The sequence below is a fragment of the Hyla sarda genome, chromosome 2, assembly GCF_029499605.1.
Source record: "Hyla sarda isolate aHylSar1 chromosome 2, aHylSar1.hap1, whole genome shotgun sequence".
Taxonomy (NCBI): Eukaryota; Metazoa; Chordata; class Amphibia; order Anura; family Hylidae; genus Hyla; species Hyla sarda.
Genome location: NC_079190.1, coordinates 42394137 through 42412233, shown reverse-complemented (window position 1 = coordinate 42412233; position 18097 = coordinate 42394137). Strand labels below are relative to the sequence as shown.

Sequence of the window (18097 nt, the reverse complement as noted above, 5' to 3'; positions counted from 1 at the left end):
GTATGGCACTATATTTATCCAGGTACCGTATGGCACTATATTCATCCAGGTACCATATGGCACTATATTCATCCAGGTACCATATGGCTCTATATTCATCCAGGTACCATATGGCTCTATATTCATTCAGGTACCGTATGGCACTATATTCATCCAGGTACCGTATGGCACTATATTCATCCAGGTACCGTATGGCACTATATTCTTCCAGGTACCATATGGCACTATATTCATCCAGGTACCATATGGCTCTATATTCATCCAGGTACCATATGGCTCTATATTTATCCAGGTACTATATGGCTCTATATTCATCCAGGTACCGTATGGCTCTATATTCATCCAGGTACTGTATGGCACTATATTTATCCAGGTACCGTATTGCTCTATATTCATCCAGGTGTTGTAAGGCACTATATTTATCTAGGCCAGTGGTTCTTAACCTTGTTGGAGGCAGTTTCATATGCGCATTCACCGAACTCTTCTTAATTGGAAAAATAAAATATGATTTTTTCAAATTCAAAACACATTAGGCGCAGGCAGTGTTCCCCCACACATTCGGCGCAGGCAGTGTTCCCCCACACATTACGCGCAGGCAGTGTTCCAATTACATTAAAGTGGTCTAAGGTGATACAAGGGGCTCAACCCCAAGTGCAGTTGTGCACCTACGTTGGAGTGGAGGACGTGCACCTATGGATCACAATATGGATTCACAACTGTGGTTAATGTAAACAATGACATTAGCTAACCCTAAAAACTGATGTAAAATTGAGACATTAGCCAGTATATCCTTATATGAAGGACACACCTGAGCCCGCACACCACGCCAAGGTTTCTCAAATGGTGCGGGACCTAACACAAAACCTACCTGGCCAGATGAATTAAACCAGGAACCAAATTACGGCAGCCATAGGCCCGACTTGCAGATTGCTCCTCAGTCACCTCCAGTGTGGACTAGGCACACATACAATGGGAGGGGGAGACAAGCTACAAGCCCCACCCTGGTTGGTTCATTTATAGCAGGCCTCACAGGTGAAACCCTAATGCTACCCAGGAGGAACCCACACATTAGGCGCAGGCAGTGTTCCCCCACACATTAGGCGCAGGCAGTGTTCCCCCACACATTAGGCGCAGGCAGTGTTCCCCCACAGACATACAGCCTCCAGCCATATACAGTGTATGGCTGGAGGCTGTATGCCTGTGTACTGCCCCACTTCAGTGCTCCGACCACCGCTCTGGCTATAGCAGTAGGTCACGGGACTGGCAGCATTGTTTCTATGGACTCGTCAGTGACGTCCCAGCAGCCCCTTCATTTTTAAACTTGACGCGGGGCCGCAGGGAGTTAATAGTGATGGGGGAATTGCCCCGTCGCTACAGGACGGGCAAACACCAGCTCTGCTCGGGGCCCCAAGCAATTGCTTTGTTTGCCTGTCCTGTTACGACGGGCCTGGAGTCGGGTGTGTGTCTTGACCTCCGCCGAACCCTTGAGACTGACTCACCGAACCCCTGGGGTTCGATCGTATCCAGGTTAAGAACCACTGATCTAGGCGCTGTATGGCTCTATATTCATGCAGGCACCGTATGGGGCTATATCCATATTAAATATGGGTTCTACTAATGAATGTTTAACACAATGTTTACCAAAATGGAATATTCCTGTCACAGGAGGTGAATAATGTATATTTCCTATATATAATAATGTACATTTCCTATATAATAATGTATATTTCCTATATATAATAATGTATATTTCCTATATAATAATATGTATTTCCAATATATAATAATGTATATTTCCTATATATAATGTATATTTCCTATATAATAATGTGTATTTCCTACATATAATAATGTATATTTCCTATATATAATAATGTATATTTTCTATATAATAATGTGTATTTCCTATATATAATAACGTATATTTCCTATATAATAATGTATATTTCCTATATTTAATAATGTGTATTTCCTATATATAATAACGTATATTTCCGATATAATCATGTGTATTTCCTATATATATATATATATATATATATATATATATATATATATTTATATATATATATATATATATAGTCATATAACCAGAGCTGAGCGCAATACGGTATGGTTTAGTGTAGGCGACAGGTCACGTGACCATAGAGTAATGCGCACACAGCGATCGCTACACAATTCCCCTCACGCATGCGCAGTCCTCATTCCCAGTCCGTGTTGGGTGCAGCAGTATGTCCCCCATGAGGCTTCCTGTCACTTCCGGGTGTAGAGACATGGCGGCGCTCAGTTGTTAGCTGGAGCCCACGATTGTTATCTAGAAAGAGAGAGATCTGTTGCTTTACGGCAGCGGTGTCATGGCGGCCTACGGGCGCAGTTTTGAAAGTGCGAGGAATATAGAGGAGAAGAAGGAGAGCAAGAGGCGAGCCCGGGAGGAGTTGCTGGCCCAGGTAATGTCTGACCAGTCACTATCATACACCATAATAATGATCATTTTTGTGTATATAATAGTCAGTGCTCCTCATCACACTGTCGCCATGGTGATTGTCCAACCAGTGCACCTCCAGCTGTTGCAAAACTACAACTCCCAGCATGCCCGGACAGCCGAAGGCTGTCCGGGCATGCTGGCAGTTGTAGTTTTGTAACAGCTGGAGGTTCACCGTTTGGAAAACACTGATTGGTGGCGGTCAGACCCCTGAGATCACATTTCCGCGGTGGTTAAAGCAGAACTTGTGCCGGTGCTGCAAAGTTGGGTATGGAAAGACACAGGCTACGCTGGGCAGTACAGTTGCCTTGGCAACCGTATCGCGCCGTGAGAGTTCCGCGCACGAGTGCTTTTCTAATGAACTGGACTCGGAACCCGTTGCCTCGGCGACTGTGCCACCTAATGCGGCGTGCATTTCTCTCTCCGCACCTTAAAGGTACGTTGACATGCGCAGATTTTTTTGCGGGTTTTCCGCTGCATATTTGAAAATGGGCGGGCTCTTCTCGGCTGTCCGCAGCAGATTTTCCGCGGCGGAATGTACACTGCGCAAAATCCACCGCAAGCCCTATTGAAGTCAGTAGGGACTGTGGCAGATTTTCCGCAGCGTAAATTCCGCCGTGGAAAATCTGCTGCGGACAGCCGAGAAGAGCCCGCCCACTTTCAAATATGCAGTGGAAAACCTGAAAAAAAAAAATCTGCGCGTGTGAACGTACCCTAACTCTGCAGACTGGACGGGAATAAGGCTGCATTCACAATAAGGAATTTCCGAGCTGAGAAATTTCACCACGGAAATTCACACGGTTTAATTTCCGGCTGCGGATATTCAAATTTCAGACTCCACTGAAAGAATGATCTTGTTAGTCTTTTTTTTTTTTTTGCAGAATCCGCTCACATATGCATTGCGATCTATGGAGAGGGCGCATGGCTGAGCGGTCCTAGCATCAACTGATTCAGCAGCCGACGGAAACTCTGCGCCGGAATATTTCCCGGTGTAATTAAAAATTCTGTGTTTTGCGATAGATGACTCAGCACTGACATTAAGGATTCTTTATTGGCTGACACGCGCACACCCGCCCCCTACCATTGGTTCTTGGGGGGGGGGGGTCACATGACCATAATAATTGTGTGTGTGTGTAACACTGTTCATTACACCGGCAGAGATTCTATAGTGTGAACCCGACCTAATGCTTTAAAGGGGTACTCCGAATGAAAACATTATTATTTTTTTTAAATCAACTGGTGCCAGAAAGTTAAACAGATTTGTAAATTACTTCTCTTTAAAAATCTTAATCCTTCCAGTACTTATCAGCTGCTGTATGCTCCACAGGAATTTTTTTTACATTTTTTTTACATTTTTCTTTTATTTCCCTTCTGTCTGACACCTCTGTCCATTTTAGGAACTGTCCAGACTAGGAGAAAATTCCCATTGCAAACCTCTACTGCTCTGGACAGTGCCTGACATGGACAGAGGTGTCAGCAGAGAGCAGTGTGGTCAGACAGAAAGGAAATTCCAAAAGAAAAGAATTTCCTCGGTAGCACACAGCTGCTAATAAGTACTGGAAGGATTAAGATTTTTATATAGAAGTAATTTACAAATCTGTATAACTTTCTGGCAGTAGTTGATTTAAAAAAAAATTTTTTTTAATTTAAAATGTTTTCCACTTAAATGCTGCTGCTACGTTCATTCAGTTATTTTGATTCGTGGGGGGTCCCTTCAATAATCCCCACTTATAAGCTAGGCATACCCTATTCCAGTGTTTCCCAATCAGGGTATCTCCGGCTGTTGCAGAACCACAACTCCCAGCGTGCCCGGGCTGTCCGGACATGCTGGAAGTTGTAGGCTTGCATCAGCTGGAGGCACTATGTTTGGGAAACACTGCCCTATCCTGTGGTTTGCGGATAATGTTTAGAGCTGAACTTACAAAATTGTGCAGAGTGTTTTTATTTTGTGCATTGAGTTGTGCTGAAATTGCATAATTTTGCACTACAGTGGTCCCTCAAGTTACAATATTAATTGGTTCCAGGACGACCATTGTATGTTGAATCCATTAAATGTTGAGTCCATAACTCTATGGAAACCTGGTAATTGGTTCTGAAGTCACCAAAATGTCATCCAAAAATAGGAAAAAGTGAGAATTAAAGAAAAATAAGCAGATAACTAATATAGATAAAGCAAATCCTTACATATAAAATAAGAAAGATCTGCTGGGAGCTGTAACTCTTTTTATTATAAAAATGAAAAACAAATCTGATACAAAACATAAAACAAAAACAAGCTTAACCAGCTATAACAAACATAACATAAATAAAATTACAAAAACAAAATCTGCCTAACCGGCCAGCCCAAATTTACTAAAATATACTTTTACTTTTTTCACATACCAAAAAACAAAATATCACACTCAAACACGCATTCCAAAAAGAACATAAAAATAGCCCAACTTGGCTTATAAAAATATATAAAACATAAAATAAGCACGACTTGGCTATAAAACAAAAGAAAAGGAACATAAAGGTAGCACAACTTGGCTGTAACTCAAAAATGACCCTTACCCAGGGGAAAAAAAAAAAAAAAAAAATTTCAGCACAACTTGCTAATAAATAACACTCTGCCTCCCAGCCAGAGATCCACCGGTGAAAGAAGGGCAGGGAAAAGCAGCGCGGAGATGCGGCCGGAGAGAGGGCCCAAAGAGCCCAGCCCCACGCACCGCCCCCGCACGGCCGCAAGGCCCGCGAAGCACGCCCAGCACGGCAAGGAGCCGAGGACGGCCAGAGAGGATCCGCGCGCGGCCCAGAAAGAGCAAGCCACAACCGAAGAAAAGGACAACACCGCCGAAAAGCGAGACCGCGAAGCCGGAAGCGAGGAGAGCAGAGACACCGGAGGGGAGCAGCCCCCCCCAAGGAGGAAAAAATAAAATATAAAATTTTATACACAAACATGTATACATGCATATACGCAAGCATACACATACATATACATACATATATACATACATATATATATATATATATATATATATATATATATACACATACACATGTATATACACATAAACGCACACATATATATACACATAAACACATATGACACTACTTAACTACTGGCCCGACTGCACTATACACTATATAATATAAAACAATATAAATACAAAACCCAATATATACAAAACACAATATATACAAAACTTACTGAAAATACACAAAAATATACTACAGAAAACAACGGAAAACACCTACACTAAAACTGTCCCCTCACCCACACCACCCCTCCTGTACATGGGTCAGAGTCCATACCGTCCATACAGTTCTCAAAGTCCAGTCCTTAACTGACCCATGTCAGGACCCCAAAACACCACAAAACCACCACCCACAAATACACCCTCCCCACCTAACACTCCTCCCAACCAACTTATATACAAACTTATACATTCTGAACCACCACCCCCTTTAGGCCCAAGTTTGGTTGCCTGTAAGCCCTTCATACCATGTAAATTGAAAACAAAACAAAAAGCTAATGTGCACATGCATCAGCCCACCACCAGGGAGAAGGATGGCAGACCTGATACATAAATCATTTTATACTCTTTCCCTAACTCCCCCTACAATTCTCCCTAATTCTATCCCTACAATAAATCTGACCCTACCCTCACCCTATCTCTACCCCTATAACACTGCCCCTAACCAAAAATAAAAGGTACTCTACCCAAAAGGTTTAGTACCTAGGGCACATGAAATGAGAAACCTCTCCACAGGAGAGAAGCCCTACTGGTACCAAGACTGCCATACTCCAAAGACCTGATCTTCCCGAGGTCACCGGTGATGTTCCTACAGACCTCCACCTCGGAGAGGATTTTCTGTTGGGTCGACACTAAGCACCGTGCGTTCCACGTGTAGTACCTAACCACTAAACTGACTAAAAATAAAGTGCCCCGATCTCGGCCACCCAGGTTCCTGAATGCCCCATAAGCCCACTCCGGATAGGCAAGGCCGGCAAGTTGACTCCAGCCGATGGAAGCGCCCACCCTGTTGTAGACCCCTATGTTAAAGGTACAATGAAGCAGGAAGTGGTCCATGCTTTCCAGCGTGTCCCCGCACTCTTCTCGGGGACATCCCCGGTCATCAGAGTTCCTGTACTTCAGGTTGTCCTTTACACATAGCTTCCCCTGAAAGCAGCGCCAGGCCAAGTTCCAAAACTTCTGGGGGATCCTTTTCATGTTTAAAAGATACAACCCCTCCCTCAGATCCCGACCTGGGCAGTCCCTGAGCGCCAGAGGCTTCTGGAAGTGGGTCAACAGAACCCGTTTGTCAAGGAACTGCCTCGACTGGGTCCTGATCTCCCACACTCCCAGACCCCACCGACGTATCGCCTTCAGAGTCGGGGTAGCGTAAGCCGGAAGATATCCATGGGGCGTACGGAGGTCCTTCACTTGCCCTCCTGTCTCCCATTCCTGGAAGAAAGGCCGAAACCACTCCTTGCAGGAGAGTACCCACGGAGGAGCCCTCTCTTTCCAGAGGTTTGCAATGTTGGTTTTCAAGAAGGTGTACGTTAAGAACACCACGGGGTTTACCATAGATAAACCCCCTAGTCTCCTCGTGCGGTACGTAACCTCCCTCTTGACTAGGTTCAACCTGTTCCCCCATAACAGTTGGAAAAACAGGCTGTAGACCCTAGTGTAGTAAGCCTCTGGTAAGATACATACACTGCCCAGATAGATAAACAAGGGGAGCAGGTACGATTTGATCAGGTGTACCCTTTCCCTGAGGGTCATAGACCAACCCTTCCACTGGTTCACCCTCTGAGTAGCATCCTGGAGCTTACCGTCCCAGTTTTTGGTGGGATAATCATCCTGGCCGAATGTGATGCCCAGAATTTTTGCTGACTCTTGGAGCCCTGGAAGGGTGTCAGGGAGATCAAACGTGGGATCTCCTCCTCCCAGCCAGAGACTTTCACACTTATCCCGGTTGATCTTGGACCCGGATGCCTCCGAGTAGCGGTCCACCTCTGACATCACCACATCGACCTCCTCCCGTGAGGAGACGAAAATAGTGACATCATCAGCGTACGCCACCACTCTCTGGGCGACATCCGGCTCCGCCAGAGTCATCCCGACTCCCGCCAACGGCCCACAATCTACCCTCCGGACGAAGGGATCGATTGCGAACACGTATAACAGCGGGCTCAAAGGACAACCCTGACGGACTCCGGACCCCACCTCAAAAGAGCGGCCAGACCAACCGTTCACCAGCGGGAAACTCTCTGCCCCTGCATATAAGGTGACAAGCCAATTCACAAAAGTACTCGGTAAGCCATATCTCAGGAGGACGGGTCAGAGGTACTCGTGGTTCACCCGATCAAATGCTTTGGCCTGATCCAAGGACAGCATGTACCCCTTCCAGAGACCCGCACTACTCCGCTCCACTGCCTCCCTGACACTGAGGACAGCACTTAAGGTGCTTCGGCCCGGAACAGAGCAGTGCTGGGCCCCCGAAAGGAGTCGGGGTGCAAACTTCACCAACCGATTAAACAGTATCTTGGCCAGAAGCTTCCTGTCCGTATTGAGAAGAGCTATGGGCCTCCAATTCTCAATCCGGCTAGGATCTTTACCCTTTGACAGAAGAATCAGGGCTGACCTCCTCATTGACTTTGGTAGAGTGCCCGAGGAGAGACACTCATTGAATACCTCAGTCAAGAGGGGAGCTAAAGACTCCTTAAAGGTCCTGTACCACTCGGATGTTAAGCCATCCGGACCTGGCGACTTCTTGGGGGCGAGCCCCTCGATCGCCAGTCTCACTTCCTCTTCCCTGATTTCTTCTGCCAAAACATCAAGAGAGGGGTCTACCCCTGGCTCAGGAATAGTTTCAGCCAGGAAAGCCGACATCCCGTCTCGATCTAGATCCTTCCTTCCCAAGAGGTGTGAGTAGAAGGATCTGACGACCTCCAGGATCCCTGATCTGGACCGATTCAGAGATCCCGTACTATCAATCAGTCCTGAGACCACTTTACTACTCACTGACATCTTACAGTTCTTGTAAGGGTCGGGCGAGCGGTACCTCCCGTAATCCCTCTCAAAAACCGAAGATGCGTGCCTATCGTACTGACACCCCATCAGCAAGGATTTCACTCTGGAGATATCCTCCCGGCTACCTCCAGTCGAGACAAGGAGCTCGAGTTTCCTCCTCAGACCCTGATACAGGCGGTACCTATTCAGGGACCTGAGGCTCGAGAGCTGGCGGAAGAACCCCGCAACCCGCTTCTTGAATATCTCCCACCACTCTGACTTACTACTACAAAAGTCCAGTAAAGGTACCTGACTCTGAAGAAAATCCTCAAAGGACTGTCTTATCTCCGCTTCCTCCAGGAGGGACGAATTCAGCTTCCAATAACCTTTACCCATCCGGGGGGTCTCTGAAACATTCAAGGAAAACAAAATCATACAGTGATCGGAGAATTCCACCTCAACCACGGACACTGCGGAAGAGACGGCTTCCTCCTTTAAATAAAACCTGTCTATCCTAGACCTGCAGCTACCTCGATGATAGGTGAAACCCACGTGGCCTGAGGGGCTCCGGATGTGGGCGTCCTCTAGGCGAGCTTCCCTAACTATATTATTGAGGGCCACGCTATCGTAAGCCAGCGGACCATTGGAACCTCTCCTATCTTGGGACCTCGTGACATTATTGAAGTCCCCTCCAAAAATCACTTGCCGGCTAGTAAAAAGGAAGGGCTTAATCCTCATAAAGAGATCTTTGCGGGCCCACTTGGTTTGTGGGGCGTAGATGTTAATGAGCCGGAGCTCTTGCCCCTTCATGAGGACATCTAAGATCAGGCACCTCCCCATTTCTAACTCAATAACCCGTCGGCATTCAACCGGAGCGGTAAAAAGGACCGCACCCCACTATACGGCTCAGCCGCAAGAGACCAGTGGGAGGGCCCGCGCCTCCACTCTCTTCTGGCTTTTACCAGGGAGGCTAGATCTGACAACCTGGTCTCTTGCAGATACAAAATGTCGGCTTCAACACGGCCGAGAAAATCAAAGGCTGCGAATCTAGCCCTATCCGATTTTATGCTGCCACAGTTAATGGATGCCAGCGTCAATGGGGTGAGTGCCGCCATCATGAGTGATTGAGTTAGACGGCCTCACCTTTATTTTTTCTTCCCCTTCTTCTTCGTCCCCTCATCCCCAGAAGAAGAAAGGGCAGGACCGCTTTTACCCCTTTTTTTGGACTCACTCTGGTCCATATGGTCCCCGTCTCCGTCCGACCCCGGTCTAGCCCTGCCCTCCGAGGAAGGTGCCTCAACAGGACAGGGCCCAGTTCCCCCCCAGAGGCTCTCTCTCCCTAGGCACCTCGCCCTCACCTTCCCCCTCCAAGGAGGGGGAGGAGATGTTATCAAGGACGAGGTACCGGTTTGACAGGTCAACCAGAGGGGGGGCAGTCAGGCTTCCGCTTTGGACCCGGCCCGCAGTACGAGGGAGAGAGGGCTTGGACCTCTTCTTTCTCCCTTTCCTTTTGCCCTTGTCTTTCTTTTTGGCCTTCTCTACACTCTCCTCATCCACACTTTCATAGTGGGAGGAATCGGAAGAGTCGGCCATATTGCCTTCCTCTTCGCCCAGTCTCCTGACCTCCTCATCCAGCACGTCCTCCTCCAGGGCTTCAGTCATTTCAGGGCCAGCTTCAGGAGCAGGGGCCGGAGCTACCCCCGTCACTTGGGCACTCTCCTGCTCCCTACTCCTCCTCCGATTTTCCTCCCGCCTTAGTTTGGCGGGGCCCTTCTTCCTCACTAGCCCTGGTGCGCCCCCATCCCTGCTCGTACCCTCTCCAGCCGAGGCAACTTCACAGCTCTCCCCAGCCGGAGCGGCCGCCGCACGGGCGAAGGCGCTAGGACAACGGCTGAAAGGGTGCCCGAGGACACCACACAGATGGCAGCGGATCTGCCTACAGGATGCGGCCAGATGACCCACCCCACCACACAAAGCACAGACCTGTACAGTACAGGCTGCGCTAAAATGGGTGGGGCTACCGCACCTGTGACAGACCTTAGGCTGCCCCTGGTAGAAGACCTGGATCCTGTCACGTCCAAGGAAGGCGGCTGACGGAATGTGGGCAACCGTACTCCCTGAACGCCTGAGTTTGACGGAAAACGTCCAGGCCCCGGACCAGATCCCGTGCTCATCAATGTTTTTCTTGGGCATGTCCGTCACATCCCCATACCGACCGAGCCAGGTCATGATGTCGTAACAAGAAAGTGACTCGTTACGGGTCAAAACGGTCACCTTCTTGACCGAGTTCTGACGGGAAATTGCCTTTACGGCAAAATCCCGCCAGCCGGGCTCGTTCTTCGCCACCTCGTAGTTTGACCAGAAGAGTTCGAGACCCTCTGGCCGAACGAAGCTGACGTCAAACTCGGATGTACCGTAGGGGTGGATCAGGGCAAAGATGTCACTCGCCCTGAATTCCATCTGGAGGAGGAGCTCAACCACTTTAGCGCGAGGTGGGCACGCATCCTCACCCCTCCAAATCAGACGGACCACATTCCTGCGGTTATTGTCCTGCCCGGTTGTCGGGAGGGACCAGACCACCTCCCCATTCTGCTCTCGGAAAGCCCCCAAACCGTGCCTCTCTATCCAGAAAGACAGGTCGACCTCACCCCTTCCCTCTACCTGGATCGACCTGTCTCCCCTACGCAGAGCCTCCAGGAGGCGCTGTTGCAAGTAACCCCCGGGGACGGACGGAGACGGGGACCCCCCTGGACCCCCGGCAGCGACATTAGCATAGCTCCTAGGAGCAGTCACTGCCGGGGGGCAGCCGGGCCAGACCCAGAACCACCATTCACACCACCACTCACACCACCACTCACATCATCCTTTTTTCCATTCATACCACTACTCCCACCAACATTCACTCCACTGACACTCCTCTCATCCACAACACTACTACACTCAGCATTCTCACTCATACCCTGCCTAACTGATTCTGGGCTGGCTGGGATTTGTAGTACCGCTGGCTTAATTGCAGTCTTTTTTTCCGGCTTGGCTGCTGCTGCTGATGATGATGATGGCTCCTCCTTCTGAATGATCAATGGTGCCTCCTGAGTCTGGGGCTGCCCCACCGAGCGCACCCCAGCTCCTCCCGCGGCGCCATTGCCGGACACTGATCCCGACACCGGGACACTCCCCCCCCCTCACAGGGGAGTGCCCTGCAGTGCCCGCAGAACACACTGTACTCGGGGGACCGCCCCCCGAGCACACAGACACAACGCTCTCTGGCGCCCGGACACTCCCCCCCCTCACAGGGGAGTGCCCCGCGGCGCCAGTAGTGCCCACAGTACTCGGGGAACCGCCCCCCGAGCACACGGCAGCATAACTTGCCTCTGGCACTTGGACACGCCCCCTGCCACCCTGGGGCGGTCCTGCAGTGCCAGAGCTGCCCGGCATGAGCCCATCCTGCCCTTCCCTACCGACAGGATGGGTGGGCTTCACAACTATTGCGCCCTTAGCCGTTGCTGACGCCTTACTGTACTCCCCGTGCTGGCCCCGCTCCACCACAGGAACGGGGTCTGGCAGTTTGGGGGAGCCCGCAGCCTGAACCAGCTTTGCAGCTGGCCCAGACTGCTGGAAGGGGACAAATACATATTGTACCGTCTCCTTTGTCTTCCTTTTCTTGGACCTCTGCTTGACCACCACATCTTCACACTCCTCGTCCCCAAAGGTGAAATTCTGGAGGTGGGCTGGGGACTCCTGCATCACAATTGCCCTCAGCAGACCCCCAGCCTCACCCTCCACGTCATCCTCCTCACTCTCGCTTGGCGGAAGTGCCACCTGTCCAGCCTCAATGTAGCTGTCCTGGGTCTGGGTGTCACCTGGAGTAGCTACAACTCCCACACTTTCCTCCATCTTCTCCTCTTCACCACCATCCTCACTATCTTCGCCGCCACTACTCTCCCCATCATCCACCTCCACCTTACCTGGGGATTTCGTGGCGGCAAACCGATTGCTGTTGATCAGCTTCTCCTTGAAGAGACCGCTCCCCTCCAGTATCTCCGCTCTCCTCGCCTCCAGCCTCACAATCTCGCCTTTCAGCGATGTTATCCTCTTCTTCAGTTCTGGCTTGCTTTTTCTGGATCCGGTACTCATCAGACTCTGGGTCGCACGCAGATCCTCTCTGGCCATCCTCAGCTCCTTGCCGCGCTGCTCGTACTCCGCAAACCTTGCGGCCATGCGGGAGCAGTACGTGGAACTGGACTCGCCGGGCCCACTCTCCGACCACATCTCCACACTGCTTTTCCTTGCCTTTCTTCCACCAGTGGATCTCTGGCTGGCATCCGTAGCCTGGGTAGCAGAGCCTGCATTGCTGCAGACTCTGCCCGATCTTCTCCCGGCCGGAACAATGGCTGTCGAAGTTTTCACTCCACTTCCCGCCAGCCTGGAACGGGGAGTGGAGCCACGAGGCTCCATTGCAGGAGCTTCTTCCCCAGGAATCTGCCACAAACCTGGGGAAAGCTTGTTGGAAATCTCTGCTTGGCTCTGCTCTGCTGGAAGTCTCAGGAGACACACCCGCACACACCCTGCTGGGAGCTGGGATCACTGTCTATGTCAGTGTTTCCCAAGCAGGGAGCCTCCAGCTGTTGCAAAACTACAACTTCCAGCATGCCCGGACAGCCGAAGGCTGTCTGGGCATGCTGGGAGTTGTAGTTTTCCAACAGCTGGAGGCACCTTCTTTGGGAAACACTGGTCTATGTAGAGGACAGAAGCTTCTTCGGGTCCTGTACAGAATACGCAATGTCCTTTTAAAAAAAAAAAAAAAAAAAAAAAAAAAAAAGGAAAATGGAGCAAATGAGCAGCTAACCCTGGTACAGGTAAATAGTACAGAACATGTAATACCTCCCTGTACTGTAGGGGGCGCTACCAGACACCAGTCAATGCATGCACTTTAGGAATACAGGGGTTTTACCAGTTAAATGTCCATTCTGATTGGTCGATTCTTCCGGCCATTGACAGGTATCACAGATCTGGTCTGTCTGTAGCATTGTATGTTGAGTCTGGTTTCAAGTTACAATGGTCCAGAAAAGACCATTGTATGTTGAAACTATTGTATGTTGAGGCCATTGTAAGTTGAGGGATCACTGTATTTTTATGTTGCCTACACTGGCTTCACCGTTTTTTGTTGTTGTTCTGCTCTTCCCGGTGGTGTGCGCTGTTGGTGCGTTGAATTTATCATTATTATTTTTGCGCAATTATATTTCAGTGACCAGCTGGCATAGTAATGTGTGTAAAAACATTCTGCACTCTCCAGGGACTTCTTGTCATGGCCGCAAATTTATGAAGGGACGCGCACCACGTAATAAATTTGGCGCAGCAGTTAGTAAAAACACACACTCGCACAGCAGGTTTCACATTTGCACGCAAATGTATAAACGCATCTTTAACAAGCCACATTATTTTCATACATTTTTTTAGTTTTTGTTTTATTTAGGGTTTCCTCCATCGATTTTTAAAGGAATACTGCAGTTTTAGACACTTATCCCCAGGATATGGGATTAGTGTCAGATTGCAGGGGTCCCCCCGATCGGACATTTATCACCTATCCTGCGGGGACCCCGCATTGCCGCGGCTCTGCATAGTTAATGCGTGTGTCGTCGACCTCACTGAGGTTAACACTATAGATGAGCGAACTTACAGTAAATTCGATTCGTCACGAACATCTCGGCTCGGCAGTTGATGACTTTTCCTGCGTAAATTAGTTCAGCCTTCAGGTGCTCCCGTGGGCTGGAAAAGGTGGATACATTCCTAGGAAAGAGTGTCTTAGGACTGTATCCACCTTTTCCAGCCCACGGGAGCACCTGAAAGCTGAACTAATTTATGCAGGAAAAGCCATCAACTGCCGAGCCGAGAAGTTTGTGACGAATCGAATTTACTGTAAGTTCGCTCATCTCTAGTTAACACTCCTCCTCCATACAGCTCTATGGGAGAGTCAGGGAGCACAAACGCTGCATCTTTGCTTCTCCTATGGAGATACATGGAGGGGGGGGGGGGGGGTGTCGGCTGCGGCTAGCATGCCTCCTGCACGGGGAGAGCCACAGCAGGGCTGGGGTTCTGTATAGGAGATCGCAGTGTTTGCCCATAGCAACCAATCAGATCGCTTCTTTCATTTTTAACAAGGCCTCTGCAAAATTAATGAAGCAATCTGGTTGCTATGGGCAACTGGGCAACTTCTCCTTTGCACAGCTTTTGATACATCTCCCCCTTTATACTTAGATCCGACTGACCAAAATGTTTTATATGTCTCTGAAACATGTCAAGAGTAAATGACAGGGATAATTTAAGGATATGTTAAAGGGGTACTCCGCCCCTAGACATCTTATGGCCTATCCAAAGGATAGGGGATAAGATGTCAGATCGCTGGGGACCCCTGGGATCTTGGCTGCAGCACCCACCTGTTGCGGCTTCCGGCAGCGCTGGAGACTTTCATCCTAACGGCTCCCGACCACGGTGACGTGAGATTGTGACGTCACGACTCTGCCCCCGTGTGACGTCACACCCCCTCCCATAGACTTGCATTGAGGGGGCGGGGCGTGACGTCACACGGGGGCAGAGTCGTGACGTCACAATCTCACGTCACCGTGGTCGGGAGCCGTTAGGATGAAAGTCTCCAGCGCTGCCGGAAGCCGCAACAGGTGGGTGCTGCAGCCAAGATCCCAGGGGTCCCCAGCGATCTGACATCTTATCCCCTATCCTTTGGATAGGGGATAAGATGTCTAGGGGCGGAGTACTCCTTTAACACTGTGGAATCTCCACCTGTAGAAGCCGTCTGAGCGGCGGCCACTGGAATCCTTCGGCACTAGGACCGCACAGACCAGCACTTTCACCATTGATGGAAATGCAGTCTGCGCCTGATTCCGCCGAAAGAATGAACATACTATTTTGGTGCGTGAATTTCCACAGCAAAATTTCCTGCTGAAGTTCCGCAGTGTGAATGGGTCAAGAGAAGAGCCAGTGACCCCAGTGCTAGACTAGTGCAGCGGAATCTCCAAGCAGAATTCCTGATCAAAATTCTGCATGGAGATGACCTAGTGTGAACGTACCCTAAAGTAGACTTGTAAGATCTGTTTACATGGTCATTTTAGGGTGGATTCACACCACATTTTAGCGATCCGGCTGCAGTCCCGCACCAAATCTCATTCATTTAAATGCGCCGACCGGAGTCAGGTTATTACTCTGGTCGACTAATTTTTGCACCATATCCGGTTTTGTGGCCGGACCAAAAACCATGGTATGCTGGATCGCTAAAACGTTGTGTGTTCGCCAGAAAATAACAATTTTGGAGAATCCTCTTAACCCCTTAAAGGACCCAGCCCATTTTCACCTTAAGGACCCGAGCATTTTTTGCACATTTGACCACTGTCACTTTAAGCATTAATAACTCTGGAATGCTTTTTACTTTTCATTCTGATTCAGAGATTGTTTTTTCGTGACATATTCTACTTTATGTTAGTGTAAAATTTTTGTCGATGTTTCCATCATTTCTTGGTGAAAATTTTCTAAATTTGATGAAAAAATTTTACATTTTCAAAATGGAAATTTTTCAGGGGCCAGTTCAGTTTTGAAGTGGATTTGAAGGGTCTTCATATTAGAAATACCCCATAAATGACCCCATTATAAAAACTTCACCCCTCAAAGTTTTAAAAATGACATTCAAAAAGTTTGTTAACCCTTTAGGTGTTTCACAGAAATAGCAGCAAATTAGAGGAGAAAATTCTAAATCTTCATTTTTTTTTACACTGGCATGTTCTTGTAGACCCAGTTTTTGAATTTTTTTATTTTCAAATCTCATATCTATTGAGTTTTAAGTTTTTTCAACATGAAGACAGAAACATGTTGCAACCCTAGGGCACTGCAGACCCTGACCAAAGTCTCTTTGACATTTTGATGCAGCATAAGAGCATTTTTTTTTTTTAATAGGATTGAAGCCACAGACAGAAAATGGGTAGTTAATATATGTATCCTTTACTTGAGACCTCTATGACACTGTCGACTGATTTTCCTGTGAAACAACACTTAAAGGGTTAACACACTTTCTGAATGTCATTTTAATACTTTGAGGATTGCAGTTTCTTTTAATGGGGTCATCTATGGGGTATTTCTCACGGAAAGGCCCCTCAAATCCACTTGAAACTTGCTCTGTCCCTGTGATCGCCAGTAATCAGACCCGGAGCGAGCACCGTGGGCTGATTGTAACGGTGTGCGACGTGGAAGATCACGGGGGTCCCCAGCGGCGGGACCCCCCCCGATCAGGCATCTTATCCCCTATCCTTTGGATAGGGGACAAGATGTCTTAGCGCCGGAGTACCCCTTTAACTGGCCCCTGAAAAATTCAGATTTTTTATTTTTTGGGAACATTTTTAAAATTGCTACTATACTTTGAAGCCCTCTGTCTTCAAAAAGTAAAAACATGTCAACTTCATGATGCCTTTTATTTGATGCCTTTTTATCTTTAGATTTTATTTGTGAATCAATATATAATTTATTTGGAATGTCCATTTCCCTTACAAGCAGAGAGTTTCAAAGTTATAAAAATGCCAAATTTTCATGAAATGTTTGATCCACAACAGAGGCCTGGAAAACATTTTTTTTAAATCAACTGGTGCCAGAAAGTTACAGATTTGTAAATTACTTCTAGAAACAAATCTTAAACCTTCCAGTACTTATCAGCTGCTGTATGATCCACAGGAAGTTCTTTTCTTTTTGAATTTCCTTTCTGCCTGACCACAGTGCTCTCTGCTGACACCTCTGTCCATTTTTAGGAACTGTCCAGAGTAGGAGCAAATCCCCATATAAAACCTATCCTGCTCTGGACAGTTCCTAAAAATGGACAGAGGTGTCAGCAGAGAGCACTGTGGTCAGGCAGAAATGAAATTTAAAAAGAAAAGAACTTCCTGTGGATCTTAACAGCAGCTGATAAGTACTAGAAGGATTAAACATTTTTAATAGAAGTAATTTACAAATCTGTTTAACTTTCTGGCACCAGTTGATATGAGAAACATTTTTTCCAGGCCTCTGTTGTGGATCAAACTAGAACCCCATCAGTGGTTTATTATTTCTGGTTGGATGAGATTTGAATGTTACTTTCTCTGACTTCAATACAGGCCAAAGAAGAATATGAAAAGGAAGAGAGAAGGAAAGAGCAGAGACGGTTACGTGGGGAGGACACATGGATGCTGAGCGATGTCACTGAGCGGCTGGAGCAGATAGAACAGGTAATGCTGACTCTATACTAATACCTACCCGAATTACAATTCCTAATTGTGTTATCATCCACCATGTTATCAGGTGACAGATCTTTTTAGGTCTCTACAGAGATGTTTCAATTGGTTTCAAGTCAGGGCTCTGGCTGGGCCACTTAAAGGAGTACTCCGCTGCTCAGCATTTGGAATAAACTGTTCCGAATGCTGGAGCCAGTGTGAGGTGTTTTTTTGCGCCCCCATGAATCCTTGCGTCCGCTCCTCCCCCAGCTCTCCGAAGATTTCCGAAGCTAGAGCTGGGGGAGGGAAGAGCAAAGGGAGAGAGAAGTACACGCCCCCTCCTCCCTCTCTCCGAGCTGAGCTCTGTCTGTTTTTAC

General features: G+C 48.2%; 1 protein-coding gene across 2 annotated transcripts in view; it reads left to right on the top strand.

Annotated features, from left to right (window-relative positions):
• Positions 1-2117: 2117 nt before the first annotated feature.
• Positions 2118-18097, top strand: part of CWF19L2 (CWF19 like cell cycle control factor 2) — a 177414-nt gene continuing 161434 nt past the window's right edge. For both annotated transcript variants that reach the window (XM_056561619.1, XM_056561620.1), the window contains exons 1-2: positions 2118-2447; positions 17625-17735. In XM_056561619.1, coding sequence (XP_056417594.1) covers positions 2355-2447; positions 17625-17735 — 204 coding nt within the window. In that variant the 5' untranslated portion in view covers positions 2118-2354. The remainder of the gene's footprint in view (positions 2448-17624; positions 17736-18097) is intronic.